This window comes from Parus major, chromosome 8 (assembly GCF_001522545.3).
Source record: "Parus major isolate Abel chromosome 8, Parus_major1.1, whole genome shotgun sequence".
In the NCBI taxonomy this organism is placed as follows: Eukaryota; Metazoa; Chordata; class Aves; order Passeriformes; family Paridae; genus Parus; species Parus major.
The window spans coordinates 14,921,141-14,947,697 of record NC_031777.1 but is presented as its reverse complement, the minus strand read 5'-3'; the positions used below and the strand labels follow the sequence as shown (position 1 = coordinate 14,947,697).

General features: G+C 39.2%; 1 protein-coding gene across 2 annotated transcripts in view; it reads right to left on the bottom strand.

Annotated features, from left to right (window-relative positions):
- Nucleotides 1-471: 471 nt before the first annotated feature.
- Nucleotides 472-26,557, bottom strand: part of TGFBR3 (transforming growth factor beta receptor 3) — a 115,276-nt gene continuing 89,190 nt past the window's right edge. The window contains exons 8-17 of one of the 2 annotated variants that reach the window (XM_015636573.2): nt 24,657-24,846; nt 23,116-23,429; nt 22,288-22,437; nt 20,405-20,536; nt 19,988-20,155; nt 17,118-17,417; nt 16,561-16,681; nt 12,531-12,566; nt 10,611-10,718; nt 472-4,454 (exon numbers count right to left, since the gene is read on the bottom strand). In XM_015636573.2, the coding sequence (XP_015492059.1) occupies nt 4,336-4,454; nt 10,611-10,718; nt 12,531-12,566; nt 16,561-16,681; nt 17,118-17,417; nt 19,988-20,155; nt 20,405-20,536; nt 22,288-22,437; nt 23,116-23,429; nt 24,657-24,846 (1,638 nt within the window). In that variant the 3' untranslated portion in view covers nt 472-4,335. Of the gene's footprint in view, nt 4,455-10,610; nt 10,719-12,530; nt 12,567-16,560; nt 16,682-17,117; nt 17,418-19,987; nt 20,156-20,404; nt 20,537-22,287; nt 22,438-23,115; nt 23,433-24,656; nt 24,847-26,557 lie in introns of both variants that reach the window. The other variant, XM_015636572.2, reaches the window with a different exon arrangement.

The window sequence follows — 26,557 nt, the reverse complement described above, 5'->3', positions numbered from 1 at the left end:
GCTGATACACAGCCAAACTACCTGCTCCTGCACAGGAAGACCATTCAGTGATGAAAACAGAGTTTTGCTCATGTAAGACTGCAGTGTAGCTGCAGTCACAGGTACAACCCACCAGCACTCTACTATGGGCTTCACTGTGCTCAAGCCAGGCTTTGTGCAGAATTCAACTGAGGTCCTGTCTTGACATGCAACAACAAAATGCCCACAGCATCAGAGCTCTGGACTTGACTTCAAGAGAAAAACAGCAGCATCTACCTGAACATATCTACTGGTTTCTACAAGAAGCCATGATACTGAGTAGTCCAACGAAGCCAATGGACAAAAGTACTCAGAAAGGAGAAAACAGAAGTGGATACACAAATTTCACACACAATTCCCACTGAAATTTATGGGACATGAGGACAGAGCAGTGAGACAAAATTCGATCTGTTTTTGTTGGCTCTGTACAACTTAAATGAATCATGACATCAATTATTAATAAATTGATATATACTTTATTATGCACAAGAGACTAAGATGACATAACACTGTGGTTATCAAAACTGTACAACTATGCATTTCCACAAGGCTCTGAAATACTGAATGCCATATGAAATACAAATGGGGTGTTTAGACTGGCCACAGGTATTAGCAAGTAAATTTCTCCCATTCTTTGATTAAAAAAAAATAATCTGGCATTTGCATCCAAAAGAAATATACTTATTTATTCAAAGGTGAGAATATTGTGTTTGGAACTGGCAGGACATGGCAGCGTAGATCTGATAACACTAGGAACATCCCAATGAACGACAAACAACAGGGCACAACGGTCACCTCACACACAGGGCTGCCAGCACAACCAACAGTACAGTCTTCTTGTGAAGCATGAGGTAGATATACATAACAGAAGGAACATACAGGAGAGGAATGGTTAGGAAAGAGCAGGGGGAAGGTTACAATCATCAGCATCTACAGACATTTTGCAAAATCCATTTCCATGTGGAAAATGCTACAAAAATAGCCTAACACAGAAAGATCTGACCTCTTGAAACACAAATGTAGTAATGTCCAAAACCAAACACTGTAAAAGGTTAGTGATTAGACGACACATGACAGAACAAGCAGTCTACTTTGGAGTTTAAGTATGCTACTAATAGTTTTTACAGGCAGAAGGTGTCCATTTTAAGCCCAATCCTCCCATTCTTACATAAGAAGTTCCTTCGCAGTCGATTCCATTGTGCTGAAATTAACCACTGACCCCATCCATCCAAACCCTGCTTTAACACCCTCTGCTGGGCTCTTCCAGAGCCCACAGGGCTCTGCCACGTGAGTCCAGCGTGGCGAAACCACATGGGACAGAGGTGGGAATTGATGTCCCAGTGGTTATGCAGGAGCTGCCACACCACACGCAGCCTGGCCATGGAGACAAATGGCTGCTATAAAACCAGAGCTAGAGGTGTACTGGGCTCTGAGCAGAGGGCAGCTTAACAGCTGCTGCAAAGTACTACACATTTCTGTAATAAAGTTATTCACTGGGAATGCTTGGGTTTGGTTTTCTCTCTTTATTGAAGCAGAAATGGCTCTTCCATCTGCTAAGCAATCATGTGCCATTTTGGTAAACTCCAACAGACAATTAACTCAGGTGTATTAAAATTGCTGAATTAAATAGCTGAGTATACCAAGTTCAGTTAATTTAAACTGTATTTCACACAAAAGTCAACAAATCAAATCTTTGACCTTTATATATTTTTGGTTTATCCAAATGTAAATATAAATCTGCAAATTATTCTAAAATTAGATTAGATTTTTGATAAAAAGATTGATAATGCAGCATATTTCTCTCAAAAATATACAATTATCTATTTTACATGGAATTTTTCAACCTGTCCATCCCAACAACCAAAGCTAATACTTCCTATGAGAAACTACATAATAAAATATCTGAGGAAGGAAAGGGTTAAAACGGGGAAAGGAATTTACAAAATATGTAAATTTCACAGTAATTGAAATTAAACATTTCATATAGAGTAACTTACATTTATCTAGAACATTTAAATATATCTTTATACAGAAATTTAATGTAGTAAAATATAGCTATGATTGAACTTAAAGACTCTAGTCTTCTTTGAAGACATCTTTAAAGACTTTACACATAGAATATGCTTTAACAATACATTCTGCTGAAGGTTAGGCAAAGCGCTTTCTTCTCAACCACACAGGTAGCACATTCATCCTCCTGACTCGAGCAGAGCCAGTCCTGCACACCCTTCTGCACAGGGGTAACTACACTTACATGACACCCTGCCCACATCACCAGGACTGCTCACTGGCCTGGTAACATCAAATATTTTTGCATGTGTAACTCTGAGCCTCCCCTGCCTGCACGGATGCTGAGCCCAGCCCTGGTGTACAGTCGAGCATATGCTTCCAACAGTGAGGACAAGGCGTGCAGTTACCCGTTTGCATAGGTGTTTGCAGGATTGCTAACAGATTTGATTTAAAGTGAGTAACATTCTGCCTGATCCTGGGCACTTAAATCTATTGCATGTGTTGCACTTGGACCATCCTGGCATCAGCAAGGCACAAGTGTAGAATCAGCAAGAAATCTGCAGCTCAGACTTCAGAGCAGACTATCACTCGTCTGTAATGAAGTCCCTTCCTCTCTTGCAGAACACAGGTAATCTTCATTACAACTAATGGAAGTTATTAATCTCATTTTTAGAGGAAAACAACGCTCTTTCTTCCTCAAAGAAAGATCAGTAGAACACATTACAAAGTGGCAAGTAACAGTCAAACAATTACACGTTAAAAGTGCCCTCTTTTGCTTTTCATTTTGCATCAATTTGAAGGTCAAGATAAGGCAATGACACTAAAAAATAGTGACAATTAGTACCCTTCTGCCATTTCCATATTCTGATGCTACTTTGGGACTATCCAATCATAATGTTCATACAACAGCTTGATACAAACAACTGCACAACTATTTTCAGAGAATAGCAAACATCAGGCACTACTGTAGATTCCTTGTGCCCTCAAACTCATCTCTTATTTCAAAGAGAATTTAGACTAGCTAAAAGATTAGAACCAAATCAAATTCTTTATCTCCTTTATCTACCTATAAAAACTGTCTTTTCAGTTTATAATTTTTTTATATATATATATTTATGGTTTATATGTTTATGTATGGAAGCAATGCTGTGCTAATTTCCAATTGGTAAAGTGGTTAGGCTGTGCATACCTTGATATATATCTATCTGCATAAAGACACTGCCATTAAAGGTACACACCCATATTTGTTAGTGCACAAGACCATTTTTTGTCTTAATGTTTGTGTGTCTCTGTATTTGGTATAGCAGATCAAAAAATCTCTTACAAAAGAGCTTTGGCCCATAAAACAAGACAGGGAATGTTAGAGTGTGCTCTTTTCCAATTACCAAATCAATGAGTATTATAACAAAAATACCTGGAACAAACCTGAAGCTGCAAACACAACAGGAAAGCAAATGAGATGCTGTAGCTGTAAGCTGAACAAAATAAAGATTATTCAAAAGAGGCTAAATGTAGCTGAATAATAAAATGTTATTTACCAAGGAGATCTGACATTGATGCTTTCTTGCTCAGACAAACAGAAATCCTTTGACCTAAGATCATCTTTGTTCTGCTTATCTTATGTAGTGATAGGACAAGGAGTAATGGCTTTTAACTGAAATAGGGCAGGTTTAGATTAGGTATTAGGAAAAAACTCTTTACTGTGAGGGTAGTGAGACACTGAACAGGTTGCCCAGAGAAGTTCTGGATATCCCATCTCTAGAAGTATTCAAAGGCACATTGGATGGGGCTTGGGCAACCTGGTCTAGTGGAAGGTGTCCCTGCCCATGGCAGAGGGTTGGAACTAGATCATCTTTAAGGTCCATTCCAACCCAAACCAGTCTGTGATTCTATGACTGAATTCCCTTAATGAATACCTTGTGTCAATGAGAAGGTTCAGGGAAAGGAAAATACCATATAGACAAAGCAGCATTTTTCCAAACTGGCATAGATTTCACATTGAGGGCCCACAGACCCCTAGAACAGGTTGCAGTACTGTAACATTAGTAGCTTTGTCACACGTAGCATAACATGCTAACAAGATCCAACAGGCTGTGTTCACTCATGCATTGTGTGCTCATATACACACTCACACACACAGTGGCTTCCCCAAAAGAAAATCAGTCCTTTTTTTTTTTTTTTTTTTTCCGGTAGAAAAACCCCTCCTCATTTTTGTCAGAAGCAACCAAAACAATCCTTTTAACGTTAAAAAGCTGCTGTCTGATGTCCCCACGCAGTGCTGTGCTGCTCCTCAGCTGTGTCCCCGGGTTAGGTGGCACTGCTGCTGGAGCAGGGGGTGCTCTGTGTGCTGCCAATGCTGTGTGCTGCACTGCTGTTCTCAGAGGCTGGCGGTGATGTAGGGACCTGCTGTCTTCCTGCTGCTTCCCCTGAGGGACAGACAAGAGAAAAAGTGGGGTCAGAAGATAAATTAAAAATGTTGTCATAGAAAAAAACAATCCGTTTCTTCCCAGTCTTCCTCTTCTGGCAGTCTGTTTTCCCATGTAATTAATACATTGGGTAACAGACCTTAATTGGAGTATCACTGAAAATGTTACTAGACTTTGGCAGCTAAGCATTGCTGTGCACATGGGGAAAATAACAGCACTGTTTCCTTGAGCATTTTATAAGCAGCTGATGGAAACTGCCAAGATCAACACTGTCTATCTTCTGTTGTCAGCTGTCACTCAGAATGGGTCCTATTACACAACTCAGACACTTTATAGCTTTCCTGTTTCCAGGAAAAAGGCCAGGAAATGTAGGCTTTAGTTTTAATGCCAGTTTATAGAGCAGCACATTTACTAGAAGTGTAGTTGAAGACAATGTTCTTCAATCATCTGGATACCACATATCCTGAGACACAGCCAGTTTTCTTCATGTAGAAAAACAACAGGCTATCCTGAAAGCTTGACTTGATTTACTTTTAATACAACATGCAGGGAGTTTTCCTATAGCTACCAGAGTATGTGCAACACTTATAACCTGTAGTGAGAACATGTCTCACCATTTCTTGTTAACTGTTTATTGACAGTAAATTAAAACCCCTCCACTATTTAGATTGCCAAATCAAGCACTTGGGGTCTCCTCACACCGTTCTGCACCTGTGGCTGGGATTGAAGGGAAAAATCCAGCTGTCAACTAAGCATGAAAGTAATAATTATACCATTTAATGCCTAAAAGATCATAATAAGGCCACACAGGAAATCATAACTGGCATTTTTAAAGGTACAGTACTCAAGTCTGTAACATTAGCAATATTACAAAATAGTCTCTTCAAAACAGATGGCAAGACTTAAGTTTATATAATGTGCATGTTGCTGCCGCCTCCCTTGAGCTCATCTCCAGGATGTGAACCTGTGATCTCAGTGCAGTAGCAGTCACACTGCTGCTGCCTGAGCTGCAGACCTGCTGTGGCAGCCAGCACCAGCACGGCTGCTTTCCCAGAGAACGAGGAAGATGGAAATGATTCGTGGGATCATGGGCAGAGCAATTAGGAAAAATCAGAGGCTAGTACATCTCCTGCCTCATGAGCTTATGGTGACGCAGCTCTCCTGCACCACATTATCCTATGTTATCCAAAACCTGATGCCATGGGTCAGGTCTGCACACTCCAATTATTCTTCCATGTTCAGGATTTAGTAGAGATCCCACTTCCCAGTGACTGCTTCAGTGACAGGCTGAAGGCCGGAGCCCCAGCCTGCATCCAGAGGGTTACAGCGCAAGGACGAGCCAGCTTCCTCCCACAGGAGCTGTGCTGGCACATCCCATGCCCTGTGTGCTGCTGCCCAGCTGCCAGAGCCCCAGCTTCTCGGAATGTGGCTGCAGAGGAAATGCGCCTTTAACGCTTTGTGTCTCAGGCCAAAATATCCTTCTGCAGGCTGCTCAGTACTCAGAGGCCTGCTACAAACAAACAAGGGAGGTCTGAGGATTTCTCACAGCAGAGGTTGCAAGCGCTCTGTGTAATGGAGACCGGCAGCTAGCTCAAGCAACAGCTACAGCTGAAGAGAACTTAAGGCCCCACAACACACAGCTCTTGCCTTACACCCCACTGGTTTAGGAATGTGGAGGAAAGAAGGGACAGGACAGGACAGAAAAAACAACAAACTAAACTACTAAACCACACTGCCCAGAAGGCCAAATAAACTTTCGAAAAGAGGGTGAGGATCTTGTTTTTAAATTCAGCATTCAGTCCAGCATTTTGCTCTTGTGAGTAGATTTTGAATCTGTTTTTCCCAGTGTAAGAAATAACCATTATAGCTCATCAATGAGCCATGCATTTCTGTTCATAGGCAGCAGGTCAGAATCTACCCCCAGTCATCTGCAAATAAATCAAGCTTTACCTTGCTTTGGAAAGGGCTTTGTAACCCCCCAGAACAAACAGTCTCAAATCAAAGTATGTGTCATAATGCTGTACAGGCTTTCATAAGCTTTGTTTGGATGTTTCTTCCCCTCCTGATTTGCTGCCTTCTCCTCCCGTTGTTTGTGTACATGTCTTCCTTCCTTTTGTACTACAGGATATATTTATAAAGGCAGTGATAAGCAAACTCCCTTTCATTAAAACTAAGCAAGTGAACACAAACAGCAGAAAGCAGCGAGGGGGGCTGCAGACCCCCAGCCCCGCTGCAGAAGCCGCTTAGGCGGCAGAGGAAGGGCAGCTGCTGGGCTCCCCAGGCGGGGCCCCTGGCTCTCCCTGCATCTCTGCAGTCACCCATTTTACAAACCACATGGTTACACACAGCTTTGGGCAGCCTCAGCACATCAATACAATCTGTATGCATTTAAACATAAATTCATTTATGAGCCAAACACATGTTGTTTTAATTTTATGGTAAAGCAAAAGCGCAGCTCCACTGAGCCCCCAGCAAGCCAATGGCTCTCACTCTCCTCCTGGCTCCTCTGGAAAGTGTCCTAGGAGGCACCCTCCCTTCTGTTTGGGTTGGAAGACCCCTTCCTTCCACTGTAATGGCCTCTGCAGTGTCTCATTTCTAGAGCACATCAGCAGCTCTGATGCACCACAATCACTTCTTGAACAATAATAAATTCTCAATGTTCACAAGAAAAATGAAAATCCAAATCACAATGATGTTATGAACACACAGCCTAGCAACTACATCTGGACTGGCTGACTTTTCCTGTATTTTATTTCCTCAACACCTAGCTAAACTGTAGAAAAGCTTTTTTTAAAAGACTGTTCAAGAAAAGGATGTAAAGAAATGTAAACGATCACTGAAGAGGCATTCTCCATCTGCCTTTTTCATGTAAACGGCTTCATGTATCTCATGTTACCGAACCAAAACTGCTCAGAACGGACACATCTCATCTATTGACAGTAAACAAGCTTTTACCCATCTGAACGCAACAACATGCACTTTATTATTCACACTTAGGAAAGCTGCCAGTTGTACTCCCTGTCCAGGAAGTCTGAATGTTTGCTTTTCTATCTCCATTTGCCAAATATAATTGGTTGCTATGTCAGTTTACTTTAAATCAGATCCCATAAAAAAGGGAGAAGTGGGGGAGGAGGGACGCTTTTAACTTCTCAGATTTTGGAACACTTTATCCTCTTAACTTGCAGCACTGCCTGAAGAAGGGAAGCGCGCTTCCTAAGAGAACGCAGGGACGGATGTTTTCTTTAACACACTTTACAAGGTTTAATGGTCTCATTAACTAATCAGGCTTGTGCCTGTTTCTCCTAAACATACTCAATGATGCCTACTAAGATGTGTATTACATTGATACATATTTATATGGTTAAATGATGAAGAGTTTCTGCATTCATGCACACTGCAAGATTTTTGCTTCTTTACAAGACCCCTAGATAAATGAGGTTAATTGTGGCAAATGTCTGGTATTTCCCTTAGTTCTTGGGTCCTCTCCAACACCTTTCATGCCCTTTAATTGACTAGAGAAAGGACCAAAAGTACTGAGTCTTTTTGCAGACAAGTCAGCTAAAATTCCTCATCTGTTCTTCTGATTATTAGCTTTCCCTGTCTCTTCTCTTACTACCAGTGTATCACAGGACATCTCTATTCCATGTTGAATTGTTTCAGAAAATCTAGAATTTTCTAAAGCACAGCTGTGATGCTTTGGCAGAAATTTTTCATGACTGACATTAGCAAAAGCCCTACACAACAACACAACAATCCTTGCTCAGTATCTGGAGATGAAATTCTACCTATTTTGTAGTTGCTTTCTGCTATCACTTGCTTGAGGTTTTAATGCTAATGGCCTATCAAGATGAATAAAAGAGCTCATTCATGTAACACTTTTTTTGTTAGCAGCAGAGACACACTGGTAAAAGTGTATCAGCAAATCTTACTTACAAAAGGATGGCCTTTTGCTGCATTGCACATAACACTACAGCAACAAAAATAACTTCACACATCCCAAGCTGCCATTCTCTACCAGCAGTAGCTTTTATCTGTGCTCTGACTATCAGCAAAACAGAGTTTTTAGAATGAACTCATATTTTCCAACCTTTTGTCTAAATCATGTGCTGGAAACCCAGTACTACTTAAAACAAAAGATAAGATTTCAGAACACGATTCAGCAATGCATAAATTTTCTAATGGCAAAAGACAGGCATTCTGTAGATGAAATTATAGTTTTTTCTTCTCCTCCTTAAGTTAATAAAAGCCTGCAGCGAGCTCTAAAATGTTTCCACTGCAGCTGGATTATCTTGTTTGCCACAGCAGTTGTCCTCCAAGAGCCTGTGCCTGCCAGAGCCTTCGCTGCACTCTGCTGCAAGTTATGCTTTGTAGATACAAACCACTATGCACAGAAAAATTACATGCACAGGAACATAGGTGCACTTTCACAATTCCTCGAAAATCTGAACCAGAAAACTTCCATGATAATTTTTATCATTTCTGTGATTCTCTAATCAGATGAGTTAAAGTGTCCCCTTTCTTTCTTATATTCATTTATTACTTTTTCTCTGGCCTTTTTCTCCACTTATTTTCATCTCTGGAACACAAAGCCAGAGCAGCTGCCCTCTCCACTACCTGTATGTGGTCACCATGACTGATGTAGTTAGCTAATATAATTCTTTTAATGGGACTGGTTTGAGTTCTACTGTTGCTGAAGGATTTATCATGTTGGCTTCCCAGTGTTCCTTGAGTACTGACACACAACACATGTCAATAGATGGCTCTGTATGTGAATACAGATTGAACTTCCACAAATGCAGGACCAAAGGTATCAATTTAACAATCAATTTTTGTTTAATAAAGGTTACCAATATGGGAATTACTCAACTTCCCATTTACTCACTGAAATGGCGCTTACTCTTCTTCCACAACATTTCAGTGTTTATATGAGACAGAATTATACAATTTATACATATTATCACAATCTTTACATTTTCCATGTTTGCTTCAATTCCAAACAAGTATCATACACAGCTGATGCACTGAGAAGTATTAAACTGCTTATACAAAATTGTTGCACTGCCAATTGGAAAAAACACCATGGTTTTTATTTCCAAATTAACATAAGCTCCTAGGTCATAATATTTACAGAAGCTCTGATCCAATAGGGACAGATTCTCAGTCCTAAATAGCTTCCATGAGGTTTTAGATGTGAGAAAAAACCCTCCTGCAGTGGGCTACAGGCAAATTTCAGTGCTTCAGAGCTGCACAGGCTTGGAGTAATTGACCTCACATTTTTCCCACCTCCCAGATCTTGGTAGGGTCTCATGAGGTCACAAGTAGAACAACTGGGAGCCCAGAATACTCTAAGGATCCTGAGATACCCCATCATCCACAAGCAGCTGAGGTTATATGCTGGAAATCAAGGCTCTATCAGTGTCCAGTCTTCGTCTGGGGCATGCAACAGAAAGCTCCCCTAATGCCCTCTTCTTTCAATACAGTATTCCATTCCTGCTAATTTAGTTTAACATGGGAAAAAATTCTAAGGAGACACTGGAAAATTATCTGTGCATAGAGGCTGCAACAATTCAGACACATTCCTAAGTATTTGGTTGCACACAATTAAGATTACATGTGACTTCTAGCAATTGAAAATAGTAGTTGAAGAATGAAGAAATAAATAATTGTAGCAAAAATTCTATGTAATCAAGGCCCAAGAAAAAATTTCAAGTCTAGTTATACTCAGCCTATGTCTGTTTAGAATGTTTTAAAGCATTCTCATAACCATTTGGCCCACTTCTTGTACACATCAGCCTAATGTAGTAACTGCAAAAAAAATTTAAAAAGTAGTATGGGAACAAAAAGGGATCCATTAACTGAAATGTTAACTAAATTTGAAATACAGAGGTGTTACTAATGATAATACACAAGTCAGAAATACTCAGTTTTACTCAAGTCCCAGGTGAATTTTCAAGACTTACATTTAAAATTATTTAAGCAAATTTTAAACCATAAAACATAACATCTCCCGCTAGGGAAGGGCAGGTATCACTCAGCTGATATGCAATAGGCTCATGGCATGAGCTGCTGGAAAACTCCTGAGTAAGAAGTGAGAGCAAGAAAATAAAAAGGCCCAGGATAAGCAGTGGTGGCTCCCTTGCCCTCCCTTGGCCGTACCTGTGCGTGAGTAGATGAACCAGAGCGCTCCAGTCAGCAGGGCTCCGATCACGAATGCCGCGAAGGCGATGCCCACCACGGTCAGCGTGTCCAGCCCGTACAGCACAGCTGCTCAGGGAAACACACACAACACAGGCACTTCTTATTGTCAGAGATAAATACCATTTTACAAAAATTCACCCATAGTCTTTCAGGGAAGAGCTTTTTAAAATTTCATAGTTAACTAAGCACCGCTTTGAGAAACAGACTGGCAGATTTGCATCAAGGAAATGAAAGTGATGCTTTCAGAGTGGCTTCAGTCCAACCAACTGTTCCACATCACAAAGCAAAACTCCAGCTCAGCACATATAAATCTGGAAAATGTTGCAAAAATTAAGCATTTTCAGCTGGCTGTTAATAACTTGCTTTCAATTAAGTATTCATTTATTTTTAAAGCATGTTTTAAAAAGGCTGAGATGTTTGGCAAAAATGTTTTTCATTTAAATAGCCTAACATTCAAGCAAACTTTCCCCTATATCTCCTCAAGTTCAGTCTGAAATCTAGGTGGAGAACGGAACTGATGTTAAGAGGAAAGAGATGCCAGCAAAAAGTCAGTGAAAACATAAATAGAAACAATTGTTTTTTACATTTGGCAACGCTTTCAATAACAGAAATTAATTCCAGATCACAAAAATAGAAGCACATACACACGTAAATCACTTTCTAGGGGAGAGGCCCTTTTGTAGGACCATTTCAAGGCTAACAGCATTCGGATCCTGGATGTATTGTCCCCCACTGCTAATAATCTAGAGAAATTTTTGGCCTCTGTGTTTTCCTTTTTGGTAATTAAAAATACTTTAAAAAGAAATAATAATTTGGCTATCTTTTGGGGAAATTTCTTCTTTAAAAACTGATTTCTCATTTTAGTATTTTTAATATCTCCCAGTGCAGAAAATCACTTAGGCCAATGAATAACATTTTATTGACTATGCTGGAAATGAGTTGACTGGATCTTAGTAGTATCCTTCAGTGGAATTTCAGTTCTCAGAACACAACCAACACCCTCACTTTACACATCCTGCATCCAGCAGATGTCCCTAGGGACATCCCTCATCCTGTTTTTACAAAAGTCTTCTCCAGCAGCTCCTGATTCCCATCAGGACCTTCAGGACCCATTTCTGGGTGCTTGTGACCTAGTTTGCATATACAACACCTGACAGATAGTGTCTTAGAAGGTTTCCCTTTCATTTTTTTCTATGAGAATGTTTCTGCTTCCTTTGGCTACTTCTAGTCTTGAAGACACAGAGACAGGAGCAGAAAAAGGCCCTTCTCCACTTCCTCTTTAAATTTCCCTATTCTCCATTCATTCTTGCTTTTGGCTGTACATCATCTGCACCTTCCTGTTATTTTCATTCTAGTGCTGCTTCTCTCCTTTTCCAGGTCATTAATCAACCCTAATTCACTACACCAAGATAACATTAAAACCAAAGAAATGAATCCATATCAAGGCAGAGATCTCATCTAAGCATGGCCTGTAAGTGCTGGTGATGGAGCACCTGGGGCTGTGGTTCAGGACAGGACTGAGGCTGAAACAGGACACAGGTAGGGCACAGAAGCTCTGAGGGATGGCATTGCTGCTCTAACACTGGCGTTGGGAAGCAGTGGCCTCAGCAGAGAGGGGGAGGTAACACACACACCAGCACATGAACTTGCTGAGGCTCTCTGTGGTGCTTCCCCAAACCTCATCTTGACATGAACAAAAGGTCACAGTTCTCCTCTGAACACTGATGGATACCTCTCAATCAACAATACAGTCAGAATTCTGTTCTGTCTGAATTAAACATGCACATGCTCAGAAAGCTTGAAGAGAATTTTTTAAATTTATCTAATGCTTTTTAGACAAACATTCAAAATTAAGAGATTGTTTTAAGAGTTACTCACGTGGCTGTCTCACGTTTGGCTTTGGAAGGGAGGGATCTAATTTAAAACAAAGAAAATTCACAAAACATTAATCAGATAGAATACCACATGCAGCCAAAAACTATGCAGGTTCTGATCTGCCAGAAAGACATTAACTATAATTTTTACAAACCATGAATTTCAGAAAAGGCAGACCACATTCAGTAATCTCACTCATCTCAGAAAAATTCTACTCATATATTTATTCCTCAAGGGACTCTATCTAGAGTACAGTTCCTGCATTGTATATTTTGCTGGCAAATACACTGCAACCTTTCCCAAATCAGATGCCATCAGGCGTGACCCACAGTAACTGTGGTTACCCCTATGTGGAACTCTTCAAAGCTCACAGATTGTGAAGGAACAAAGATTGTGTTAAGGTGATTGCATTCATCTGACCATTAACTAGTCATAAATTTGAGATACCAGCACACTAAATCACACACACACACACAAGCAAACGCTCACTAATGAACAGGGAGTTTTATAGCACAATACATACTGCTTTGTCCAATTTTCATGAATATGTGTTGATTCACCCATTTTCCTTAGTTCTACACCGTATTCTGTCTTGGAAGTTGTGTGGGGTTTTTTTTTGGGGGGGGTGGTTAAAAGAATTATTATTATATATAAGAAATAAAAGATCAAAGGTATTGTTCGAAGATCAAAGGTATTATTCTAGGCAAGAATACAAAATATCATCATCCTAGTGATGAAGATATCACTATGTAACAGAAAGAGACAAGTAAACAAATGTTTAAAAAATGAAGAATATCCCCTCCTTTTTCTTAATTGGCCTCTCTTATCTTTCTCCAAGAATGCCACCTCAAGGAGAAGAGCTAGAGATTCTGGCTTCAGAACAGGGACCTGTTTGGTTAGCTGCAGTTTGATTCTGGATTGCCCAGCAACTCAGGGATTTCATTTATATTCTGGCATATCTGAGTGTGATCAGTGCAACAGATATAAAAGGATTTGATAAGATTGTGTTTCAGTACTTGTTTTTGTATCTTTAGCAACTGGAAAAATAGTTTAATTAATGTCTATGCAAACATAACAACTCAAAAATACTGAAAATAAATATACTCATTTATTTAAAGTGTTCTAAAATAAGACTATGCTTCTAACTTCTAAAACCCAGATGGCAGCACCAAATTTCCAGCAATATCCCTTAGACCTTTAGGCTGTGAGACAACTGTGCCTAAAAAGTCTAAAAAATAATTTTATTCTTAAACTGTGTTATTGTGTCTTGTTCTAACATGTGAGTATCCCTTTCAGATCACTTCTGGTAGATGACAGGAAGCAGGTGGAACAGTAGTAAGAAACAGGTGAGGACATGGAGGGGTGTGTGGGCATACACAATCTGAAAAGTTATCAAGTGCACATAACAGCAACAGTATAACTGAATGTAAGATCTGGGAGGAGGGCTGGACTGAAACCAAGGAGCACTGAAAAGTACAAACATGGGTAAGGGCACTATCAGATTGTCCAAACACTCCACTGGCATATCCCATGTGCCAAGAAAATGCCTTCTGAGCTGAGGGGAAAATGAATTTTCCATGCTATTTCTATCACTGGCTTCTCTACAGAGAATATGAAATCAGCTAATGATAAACTGTGTAGGTCATTATCAATTCCCCTCAGTCATCCAGTTCTTACATGTATTTTATTGCAGTTTGCTCAGAGCAACTTAGAAGCAGTGAGAATCATGAAGGTCTGCAAAAAACATCTAATTCAAAAACAAGTGCTGCCAGCCTTTAGAATTATCATATTGTCTACCTTCATAGAACAGAGGCACTTGTTAGCTACCCTTTTGACCTTCTCTCTATGACCTGTCTCTTTCTGCTGTAGAAATAATAATCTGAAGTTTCCACACTTATCAAAAATCTGAACAACACTGGTAGATTACTTCAACAGATATTTTCTAGATATTTCCTACATTATTTTCATATTTCCTAGCATATAAATGGCCATCCATGTGCCTTTCATGGGAGTAGGGGAGAGCACAGGGAAATGCAGGAATGCAAAGGGAATGTATGTGGCATGGAGTTAGGTTTTAAACACTTCTATTGTGATTTACTGCAAATTCTCATTTAGATACAGTATTGTAATTTTTAATACAGGCAATGACAGTTATAAGCTTGTCTGAAGAAAAAACCCACCTTTGCAATGACCAGTTTGTTCTGACTTTTGGAATGTCAAGCACATGACTTTCACATGTGGCTTGAGGAGGAGGATCAGGGGCAGTACCTCACATAGAGTGGTTTGCTATAGTGAAAGCTGGCTCTGTTCACATCAAAGAAAACAAAGTACACTACCTCTGAGAGGTAAATTCTCCTGTTCAATAATGTAATATAATTTCTTCTGCAAATCTTAGGTTCATGTATTGGCCAGCAATGGCATTTGGCTTTAGGAAAGGGGTTTTCATTCACTGCGGAACAACTGCATACCAGCAAAGCTACATTGTTAATGTGCCACTTTGTACTGTGTCTGAAAGCTGGGATATGCTGGGGAGAATTCCACCAAGCGTCCCACAATTATACTAAATCACCCACAATGCAACAAAATACTCTATCACACTGTTGCCCTGTAACTAATCTTTATAAATTTAGCTTGTCTTTGCACACTGAGAGCTTGTGCCTCTGACAAAGACAACATTCTGAGTGAAGCCCGAGATGGGAGCTGCGCACAATGCTCCACACATCATAAGGACAAGAGAGCTGAAGTACCAGTCTGTTTATTGAAAGCCGAATTTCAGTTGCAGGATTTACTCATTCCCAATAGAAAACCAACTGAAATAATATGAGAGCTGAGCAAAATGGAAGTCCAGAGTCAGGCCCAAAGCAGTTTTAATTGTAACAGTGACAGATCAAATACCTGACTTCAATTTATAGTGGATTTGATCTGTATTAGCAATTTTGTTAAAAACCCTCCAAACTAAATATGAGCTGACTTGCAGAGTTAGATAGAAACAGTTGCTGCCTATGTCCCCTAGCAATGCCGTATTTGAACTTTAAACTGTTCAAAGACTAAAAGCATGGCACTGTAAAACAGAGGTTAAAGGACTCCTGATCCCCATCCTTTTGATGCTCCCTGAAAAGCATTCCAGAGGTCAAACAGCCTTTGGACACCATTGGAAGATTTTGATGCATATGGGAAGTCACTGAAACTTATGAAACTTCAGTGCAAATACAAAAATAAAAGATAAATGCACATATTTTCCTCTAGGACTGCACCAAAACCCGATTGATGCTGCTGTCAGAGTGATCTACTAAGAAAAACTTTCAAATTAAATGAAACTGTGAGAACAATTCTTACTTCCCATCACTCACAGGGCATTATTAAACTAGAATAAGGTCTCATCAAGCTGTTTGGCATTATCTCATAATGCACTTCAGCCTCTCTAACTTCTTCAACCAGTTACTAACCACACTATTTTTTTCCCCCAAGAAAGATTACATAATCAATTAAGTCGCACAAAAGAGGAGCGAGCCCCTTTGTGCATACTATCCTTTCCTCTTCATAGTTTTTAAGAATCTAGTGAGTCTCCAGGGGCTACCTCTTTGCCTTACAAACTTATCAGGCTTTAACATCCTCAATACTTTGCAATTCCATTGTTATTATTCATAAATTTATATTTACAGGCACAATAAAAAAGGACACAGCAGGGAGCAGAATACTGCCTTTGATCTCCCGGCAACAAGAAATTGCTCCAAGTGCTACTGCTACATTCATACTTCCAAAACCCATGTACTGACTGCTTTGAGTATTCCTCTCTCAATGCTCAGCAAACCCACACGTCCAGAGAACAATAACAGCGGTTAAAAAATGGCTACGACTTGGGGCCTGATGACTGCTGCCAGGGAAATGTTCTAACAAGTGACATCTTACAGACACAGTACCACCACAGCATTGTACAATATCACATACTCTAGTACTCCCTCATTTCAAGTGGCTGTATGTTACACAGTACTTTTTATATATATTATTAAACAAGTCAAGCTCATTTTTATACCTTCTTGTTTTCCTTCATGTGTTATTACAACAAGGGGCTTGGTGAAGGTTTTCTTGTTGTGCATCATGGCCAAGATCATATCCACATTGAGAGAGGTGCAAGCTTCATCAGGAGGAATGCACTGGAGTGCAAAGAACAGAGTGTGAGGTCAGTGACTTGCCTCATAACCAGTTTTATCCTACACAATTTACCAAAAAATTAGAACCTCCAAACAACCTTCTCTAGTAGCAATCAGATTACAATATTATCCAATATGGTGCACATCTTTGGGAATTAAAGCTAATATTGTTTGTGCTTTGGATATTCACAGAAAACTTGAGCCCCTTGTGCAATAAAAAGCAATTTCTATTTGTAGCCACCTAATGAAATTTAAAGAATTGCAAATTGTAGTCAAAATGTACAGTATAAGAAGTCTTATCTATTAAAATCTTAAGCCTACAGATATATTCATTAGACAATTCCATAGAAAACTATTTATTAACTTCACAGTTCAGATGAAAAAAACATATTGTTTTCATCTAAATCAGACGTTTTGATAAATTTAATTAATTACTGACCTTTGGCAGTCCTTGAGTATCTTTGTCTTTATTTGTACACAAAGTCAACTCGCAGTGAAGAAAGAGCAGTGAGATGTTGAACATTGGTTTGAACACAAAGCTAAATCTTTTTCTGTCCCTCTGTGTGTGTGGTATTGGAAAGTTCTCTTTCTCAATACTGTAGAATTTAACAGATTCATCTTTAGGACAAATGTTTTCTATAATGGTATAGTCAGACATTCTATCTGGATTTGAAAACGGGGAAACAAAGCACGTTTGAATAGCAAAGCCCAACGATCTGTCAGCTTTAGTCACAGACACCTGCATTAAAGAAAGAGACAGCAAGAGCTCAGAAATGACATTTTTAGTTCACATTTCATTAATATTTTCAACTATTTTTCAAGCAGTTTTTCAGTGCCATTTCCATTCTGAAATATTTTGAAGGCTAAATGTAAGGGTAAACTGTCAAACAGAGAGACAGAAAATCTGTGCTTTCAAAACCAGCAGCTGTTTAATAGCACAACCACACATAAATACAGCAATCCCTTATTGTTCTGAAAGCAGATGAACCTCCCCCCCAAGATAAGACACACAGTTAATGTCTGTGTCTGCCACCTGAGATGGCACTGCCTCCCTTGGACACACTAGCTATAACAGAGCTGTATGAAAATCAATCACTAATTCCATGGTTTTGTATCTGTTCAAAATGATAATTAAAATAGAAAAAAATAAAATAAAAGCAACAGACACAACAGAGAATCCACCCCCAGCCAAGACAGGAATGCAAAGGCAGAGAGGAGGTCGTGGTCTGACGTGTGGGTGGCATTCCTGGACTGGAGGGGGTGAGGGAGCCTCCTAAAAAGCTGTAATTTCTTGTGAAAGGATCCTTTTAGCTTACTGTAAATTTGAAATTCATATTCTTTTATGAAAAATAATTAAGACTGAAAGCTTCCAATGCTCTGATGTTGCCCAGCTGGATTGGAATGCAGACAATAAATGCTGCAGAATAATTAGAAGAAAAAAATAAATGGAATTTGTAACAAATGAGGCATGTTGTTCTTAATAAATAACAGAAGCATTTGTCTAACCATCAACAGTGCCCAATGAAACTGTTCCACAAGAAATCTTCTTAGAAGCAATGTGCCTTGTATGCATACTTAATCCACATGTGCTGCATGTATCTTTAAGGAAGAGCCTGCAGTAATTTCTGGATGCTAGGAGTTTTGCAGTGAATAAAAGCATTTCTCCTTTTTTCTCTCCCTTATATGAGCAGCAATCAAATTAGAGATGAAGGGATGTGCTGAAGCATCTAAGTAAGAAATGCTATGTTCTAAATAGAACAGAAATAAAGATGGATGAACAAAAGTCAGCCACAGATACTGACAGGAAACAAGCTGATGGTGTAAACTAATTAAAAAAGAGATTATGGAAAGCAGGACAGGCATACTACAGTTAATTAAATAAAAGGATGAATGATATCTCAAGCAATGAAAAGAACCACAAGAGGAAGGTGGAAGACCAAAATATGGTATGAAAATGACAGCAGAGAAGAAAGGAAAAAACCCCAGAATACAAAGATTTAAACACACACACAAAAAACACCTTTCCAAGCAAGGAAAAAGAAGATAAAGAATTTTTACCAAGCATGTATTTATCAAAAACCAAAAATATTTTTCTTAGTAACAAATGCAAAATAGTAACAAAAAAAGGGGAAAAAATCTTTTTAGTCTTAAAAAAATGGAGTCACGGAAGTTCAAAACTGGTATGTTTTCCACTGTGCAAGAAAGAAAAACAGAAAAAAAAAGGCTTTTGCCAGGACAGGTGATGAAGAAATCAGAACATCTGTCTGAATAAACAGCTCCAGTGGGCTCAGTCGGGGGATTCATCCCATATCAACGAAGGAAGCGGATTGTTTTAAGCGTTCGTTATAAAAATATTCTTAACTGAGTGTGACAGACTTTATTTTTGCTTTAGCTGTCTTAAGTACTTTTCACTGGGTAGAGAACAAAGAAATGACAAAGCAGACTGAAATCCTGAAGAAAACTGCACCAAATGGGTCACTGTGCTTATCATGTGCAACACGGGCTCCCAGAGAGGAGCTGCCTTGGGCAAGAGACACGGCACAGCCCCACAGCTCACACCCTGTGATTGACTTGTCTAGAAAACAGCAATACTTCTTCATTGCTAAAGCTGCATTTATTAATGTCTACCACTATTTGAAAATCCAAAATTCTATTCACACAGCTATCTTTAAAATCACTGACTGTGTTGGTGTGAAAGCCCACAGATTTCATAAGCAACTCAGCAATGTGCAGAAATATCATCATGTACAAAATGCACCTGAAGTCAAGGGTACCTGGCTGTTGATTTTGTTTCAGTATTATTTATGTAAATCTGCTAGATCTCTTATGTGGTAGCATTTAAAAGGATAATAACTGATGTTTTAAAGCAGATTAGGGAGAGACCAGAATCTGCATTAACTGTGTAACCTGAGAACAGTAGCATATGAAAGAGACACATCTGTAATAATTTTTTTGCATGTCTACATCTTTCAGATGAGGTTCAGACATACAATAAAATGAACCCATCAAGACATGCCAGTTCAGAGCATGAGCTCAGAAACCACCTTTAATTTTGGTACAGAAAAGATTTAGCAAGAATCACCAATTTATCTTGTAAGTTAAATTCATCCATTTTGCAAAAATCCTTTGCATTTTTACCCAAAAAATATTGTCCTACCTCTTGACCCACAGTTTCTGTTCTCTGCAGTCACCACAGTGGCCTGAACCAACTGCCAAACAAAATCTTTCAACTGACAAGAACAGATTTGGCTCAGCTGCACAGCCTTGCAAACCCCTTCTGTTAGTTTGAAGTCTTTTTCAGGTTGTTACCTCTACATATACTGGCCCATTCTTGGCAACAGAGAAGAGTCCTTGGGAGGGAGCAAGGAACAAATCTGTTTTGTACAGCTCCATGTTGAAGGTCACATTGGTGATGTGTGGCTCAGGAGGCCAGAAAATGCCTCTGTCATCCTCTGGCTGGTGCAGTGTGCAATTAAACTAAAATAAGAAAAAACATACAGTAACATCACAAGTCAGAAGTGGTAGGACAAATTTGTTATGTACAATACAGGCCCACCCATGTTACATCTACTTAGTGTAAATCTTCAACAGGGTCATAAGAAACCAGAGTGAAAAGAAATGTGTTAAAAGACAAATGAATTTCTAGACAATTAATGTAATTTATGTGAAATGCCTATTACAATAGGCATTTCTTCATTGTCAGGTGCAAAACCGAGGGTAACATACCGCTATTTCAGGCCAGCTCGAGAAAGCCACCTCTCCCTCATCAGCATCCCCTGGAAATCCATTATCACCTGATTCCATGTCCTCATCTTCAAAGCCGCTGCCTTCAGCTGGTGCTGACAGCTGAATGACAATCTGCACAGAGAGGGATTGCAAACAAATTAAATTAGGTGATAACAGAGCACTCTCGTGGTTATTATTTTCTGCTCTCTTCAGAACAATGCAAAGGCCACAAGAAGAGCCCCAGCTAAGCAAATGGTGAAAGCCTGTCTTCAACAGCCTTGTGCTGAGCATGTAGGATATGTAGCTTATATTTAAAGGAGTCCCGAGATGTTTTCCAGGATTCAGAGCCAGTGAAGAAAGACACCAGTCTGGGTGTTGGTGTCTGAATGAACAGCCCAGCATTTCCGTTCTATTTCTACAGCCAACACTGAAAAAAGAAATGGCTTTCTAAAGTCGTATTTTGCTACTTGCAGTTCTCCTTAGTGCACTCATATAAATCACAAAAAATTCTAGGGTCACTAAAGGATTTTCTCTTCTGTCATTAGGATTTTTTTTTTCCAGACATGTACACCCAAACCCATGATATTCTTTCTTCATTTCCCCCCGCTTTTTTTTTCCCACTGAATTTCCTCCCCTTTTTTTTCATCCTTTTCACATGTGTTCCTTTCTTCACCTGGGAATTTACGGTTTTGTTTTCCAGTGCAGAAGCATTCTGCCTCTTTATGCTTGCAGCTTCTCAGCTAGTTCCCTCTCTCCCAGGTCATCAACTTTGTTTTCTTAGACTTACAGCAACTAGTAAAAAGTGACATACACACACCCTTTGACAGTCCACTGCAGGGTATCTGTTTTTTAGGAGAAATGCTCCCAAATTCTGAACAATCCCACACATAATTTGGAGTTCAAGGGTATAGCCAAGACTATTAAAAGACATGATGGAGAAAGGAGAGTAGGTAAATAACCACTTTACTTTGGCCCATAATAGAATACAGGGTCCATGAAAATGTTCAGCTCCAGACCCGTGCTGTTCTGTCATTTGCTGGAGATTCTATCTTGGTTTGGACTGTTTCTAAAGTTAGGTGCTACTGACTCCCCAGCAAAAGAACAGTTTTAACCAGGCAAGGTCAGATCAGATTGCCTGAGCTGTGTTTGGGTTGGACCACAGGCCTTCCATCATTTGCCAAAGTTACTTCTATGTACTGGAAAGCTCAGCAAGAGAAACGTGTCATTACTTTTGAACCCAGAATATCTGTATTGTACTCAGGGTCATAAACTGAGCCAATCTGGAAGCAGTTGCTTCCAACCTAACTGGGCTCCTTTGCATCATCACTCATATACTAGTACTCAAGGGTCCCTTTATTAAATATAGCAACTGCTAAAAAATATAAATTCAAATTCTACAAGAAAAGTATGCAAAAATAATGTAATTTCATCACATTTTAGAAACCTTTTTTCACACACAATTTTAGAAGAAAAAATTTCACTTAACTCAGGATACAAATTAAAAGGTATTGCTTTGTCCAAGTACAAAATTTCACTCCTGGTTTTCTTTACAGCAGTGTTACTGCTTATGTATGGATGATCAAAGCTGCACAGGGAACGCCAGTGCAACTTTTCCCAGACTGGTACAGATGGTCCCCAAAGGGTAGCCACGTTGTCAAATGCATTTAATTCCTCTGTTTTCCTTTGGGATGCCATCTGATCACAGGAACACACTGAATGTGCAGCCTTCATACCTCCTTGAGTACATGTACCGTGGCTGCAACTAGGTTTGAGCTGGGCAGGAAAGGATCAGGATGCCTCCTTTTTGCCAAGACCAAAGCTAACTACAGTGGCTTCCTACAGTGTGCCGTACAGAAGGTGGATCCTCTTTGTAGAATACTCACAGAGTTAAAATAAACAATCTTGTTCAAGATATAAGCTGTCCGAGTCCCACATTTGTTGAGTGAAGATTCCAAGATGAAGTGGGTCCCATTCATCCTGGCCTTGCAGGAGTGGTCCAGCAGCGAGAGCTCTGTGCGGGTGTAGCCGCCAGCCTGAAACAAAGGCGCTTTGTGAGGGGCTGAAGCACAATTGTGCTCAGCTCCTGCTGAAGTGCAGTTCAGTCACTGCTCGTGACTGCTGACAGGAAGAGGTGAAGTTCATTGTACTGACATCCAGGGAAGGTCACTCTCAAAATGCTGTTATACATGGCAGACAAGGAATAAATGTAACATGGAAAAAAAGGAAACAACAGGTTCATTATTAATCTGTCAATTAATAATGCTGGCTCTGTTTGGTCTGAAATGAGCTAAAATGCTGTGTGTTTCAGGCTCTTTTCCACAACACAAATGGACACAAGCAACCTGTCAGCTGGAAAATGGTAAAGATAGATCTTTAGATCTATTTACATTGCTACCAAAAGCAGGTTCTTTGTACTTTGTAAATTAAAAATACAGACTGATGCCTGAGTACAGTAATTTTTTGACAGAACTAACTGAGAACACCTTCAATCAGAAATCCCTCTAAAAGCCACCAGATTGCTGGGAAGAGAAAACACAATTCTGAGTTATGGCAAAGAACATCTACAGTATCGTTTCCTCACCAAACTGTTTTGGGGGATTTGTGTAGTGATGGCTGTAGGACATTGAACGTTTATTTTTTCAATCAAAATGCAAATAAATCATCTGCCCAAAAAAGCCTCCCCAGTTTTGAGAATAAGATATCACACCAACCTGTAGAGAATCTTTTTCTACAGCTACTGTCATAACTTTGTCATCACACTTTATTGACAGGGCCATATCAGCACTGCCCTGAACTTCTTCAGGTTCTTTATGTTTTGAGAGGGAATGCCCAAAGTCATGATTTATTAATGTATCTACTGAATGCCTGGATGGGAAGATTTCTTCTCCCACTGTGTCATGTCTTCCTCTGTTAATGTGAAATGGAAAAGTCAGGCCATCAGTATTCTTTGGAGGTGGCAGTGGGTTAGCACCAAGCAATTCTGTCAGCTCTGGAGGAAGGGAATGGTCTTCTTCATCATTCATCTCTTCTAAAAAAAAAAAAAACAAAACAAAAAAACCAAAAAACCAACAACAAATCCACATTAGTTTATCAGATATTTTTCCGAAAAAGTATCCACAGCTAATAATTTACATACAAAAACAAATATTATCCATAAAGGGAGCTCCTGAAGGACATTAAAAGCAGCATCTTTGTGCTTTTCAGGTAAATTCCTATAACTAAGTGTTTAGTTGCTATTGAGGAATCTAATCTTGGTATACTTAGTCCCTGTCAGAAATCTCTCTCACCAAGAGCTGAAAATAGACTTTTGATGAGTGGACCTATTATATGTAAAAGATCCACAGAGGTAAAAGAAACATCACATTCATCAAATATACTATTTTGGTACTGCTGAAAGAGCCTAAGTGCAAACCATTAGGTGAAATTCTTCCCCTACCTGAAGCATCAGAAATTCAGACACTACTGCTGTGAAGCTACTTAACTACTTATTAACCAGAATGAAGCTAAATAAGAGTTAACTTTATAGTGAGTAAATGAGAAAACTATCTCTTGGCTTATACATGTAACTGCTGAGGACAGAACCCATGAGAGTGCAATTGATAAAATTAATGTGAACACAGCTTTATCAAAATTGTGAAACAATAGTTCTAGTGGTTGAAACTCAGAATTAGTGAAAAAAGCAGATGCAATTCTGCTAGCTTCAATGGACCCAGATAGCTTTACATCAGCAATTACTTTGGCTAAATACCCAATCTTTTTCAATAGTTGTATTTATTCTGCTTGCTCAGACTTTTTTGGTAAGCCACTCATGTCTGTAAACAGTTTCAGTGTTTATTTAATCGTCTCAAGGAAACACTACGCTCATACTTTTGGAAAAAACACACACACAAAAAAAAATCAAAGCTGAATTCATTAACTAACAAGATATCCAGTTGCTGACATCAATTTCAATGAACACTGGGTACTATCAGCTATAAAGTCTTGTGCATTGGATAAATTATAAGCATTTAATTCCACCTAATTTCAGGTAATAACACTAATTTCCCTGGACTTTTCTAATCAAAAACCCACAGGTTATTATTTGTAACCATCATTCATAAATATTACCAGCATTCTTGATGACAAGCAGTAAAATAAGTGCAACAGCCAAAACCAAAGCTTCAAAACTGGGAAAACACCTTTCAAGACATGGTATTCCTAGAAACACAAGGTATGTTTTTTCTGTATGCTAAAAGTCCGTCTTCAAACTTACCTGTATCTTCAAGTTGCAGATGAAATCTGTTAGCAACAGGTGCTTTTGTGTAGGAAATAACTGGACTATAATTATGCTCATAAGCCCACTTGATCAAACTCTCATGTGATGAGGGAAGGTTAGGTATTACTGATTTACTCATAATCATGGATCGTTCTGTTTCTTTTCCAAAACCAATACTATTTGATGTCTGTAAATAAAGAAAAACTTGGTTTGTAATTTATCATTTAAGGATACTCACAATTGAATAGTGACACTGATTGAAGCCTGTGTTTTTTAAATTCTGTTTCAATCTACTAAATAACAGAAAACTGAGGACACCTGGGAAATAAACCAAACCCTGCCACTTTAGGCACATAACTGCTGCACAGATGGAAAAGAACCCCCTTGCTTCCTCTAAGCCTCTGCCAGGAGTACAATAAATCAAGGCAATCAGAAACTGTTAATCCCCAAACGAGACAAAGACATATTTACAGCCTTTTGTATAATGCCATACTTTCTTCAAAACTGAGCTGAAATTACTCCTGAAGTAAACTCAAGATGACAAATGAATTTTCAAGTGTCCTCTTTATTTCTTGAATTAGAGCATTACTTAAACTGGGTAAAGGAAAACCTTTGTTCAAATGAGCATTACTGAAAAAGGCAAAAAGCATGCTCATGAAGTAGAGCTGATACCAGCTAATTCTGTAAGTCAGCTGGCACCAAGGACAGGCTGTGTCTGAATGAGCTTCACCCGAGAAATGCTGTGTGCCACCTCCAAAGCATTGAGTTTGTTAAACAGGATTGAACTAAACACTTAATAAAGTAGTAAGTGAGAGCATGCACATTTATGGGTGGCCAGACTACTTAAAAACAACACATACTTTCTGCACATGAAAAGGTTTTTAAATTAATTAACAATACAAGTTTTACACAAATATGTCTATACAGAAAACTCATAAAGGCACATGCTGACCTTATGAATGAACATGCTGAATTATTATTAAATAAATGAGTCACACAACTACTTGGTTTTCATTTTCCTGTAAATGTTTTGTAAAATTTCCAAATTTTTTGCCCAAATGGGCAAGTCAAAGTAACATAATTATCTCTTACTGTTAGAGGGGCAATTAAAAAATATTCACTGGTATTACACAAACTTGTATTCAGCAGCTTGGCATCTTAACATGTATTCATTCACACCAAAGCTAAATACATATACACTTGTTCTTACAATCACAACATTACTATTATCACTATAACAATCACATCAATGGCTACAGAACTGAACACAGATGCTGCAAGAAAGGCACGATGACCCACTTTTCAATGATTTCTGCAATGTGATTGAAATGCACTTTCAAATGCAGCTGATACCATGGAATGCTCCACAAACACTTTCATTCCCATGCTTGATTACCTTCTCCATCTACAGGCTGCATCTTCTTTTCATCCCCACTGGTTTTTCCTCAATGTGAACAAATCTTAAATCTCTTTCACTCTAGAACACCAGAAGATTGACTAGAGAGATCTGTCTTGCTCATATGGACATGCTACACAGGACAGAGTTCAGTTGTGCTTCTCTACCTGGCATCAGAATGAGTTTTTGAACAAAGTGAATAAAGCATGCAGAGAACCCTGACGGAACGGCATGGTGTACCTTTAGCTCTCTCACTCATTCCTCCCTAAAGACACAGTTCTGCAGCCTTTAAACACTTGGAGCTTCACAACTGAAGTTAAAGATAACTTTAAGTACAGAGTGCCCAGTTTGAGGATACTGTTACCAGAACAGTTATCAATGCTCAGCAAAGGCCACTGAAGATAAGAAACAAAAATGGAGCACTAGGTATCCTAATTTTAGTGTCTTACTACTCTTTGGGATCAACTAGTCTTTGACCTTCAACACGTGCAAATCTAGACAT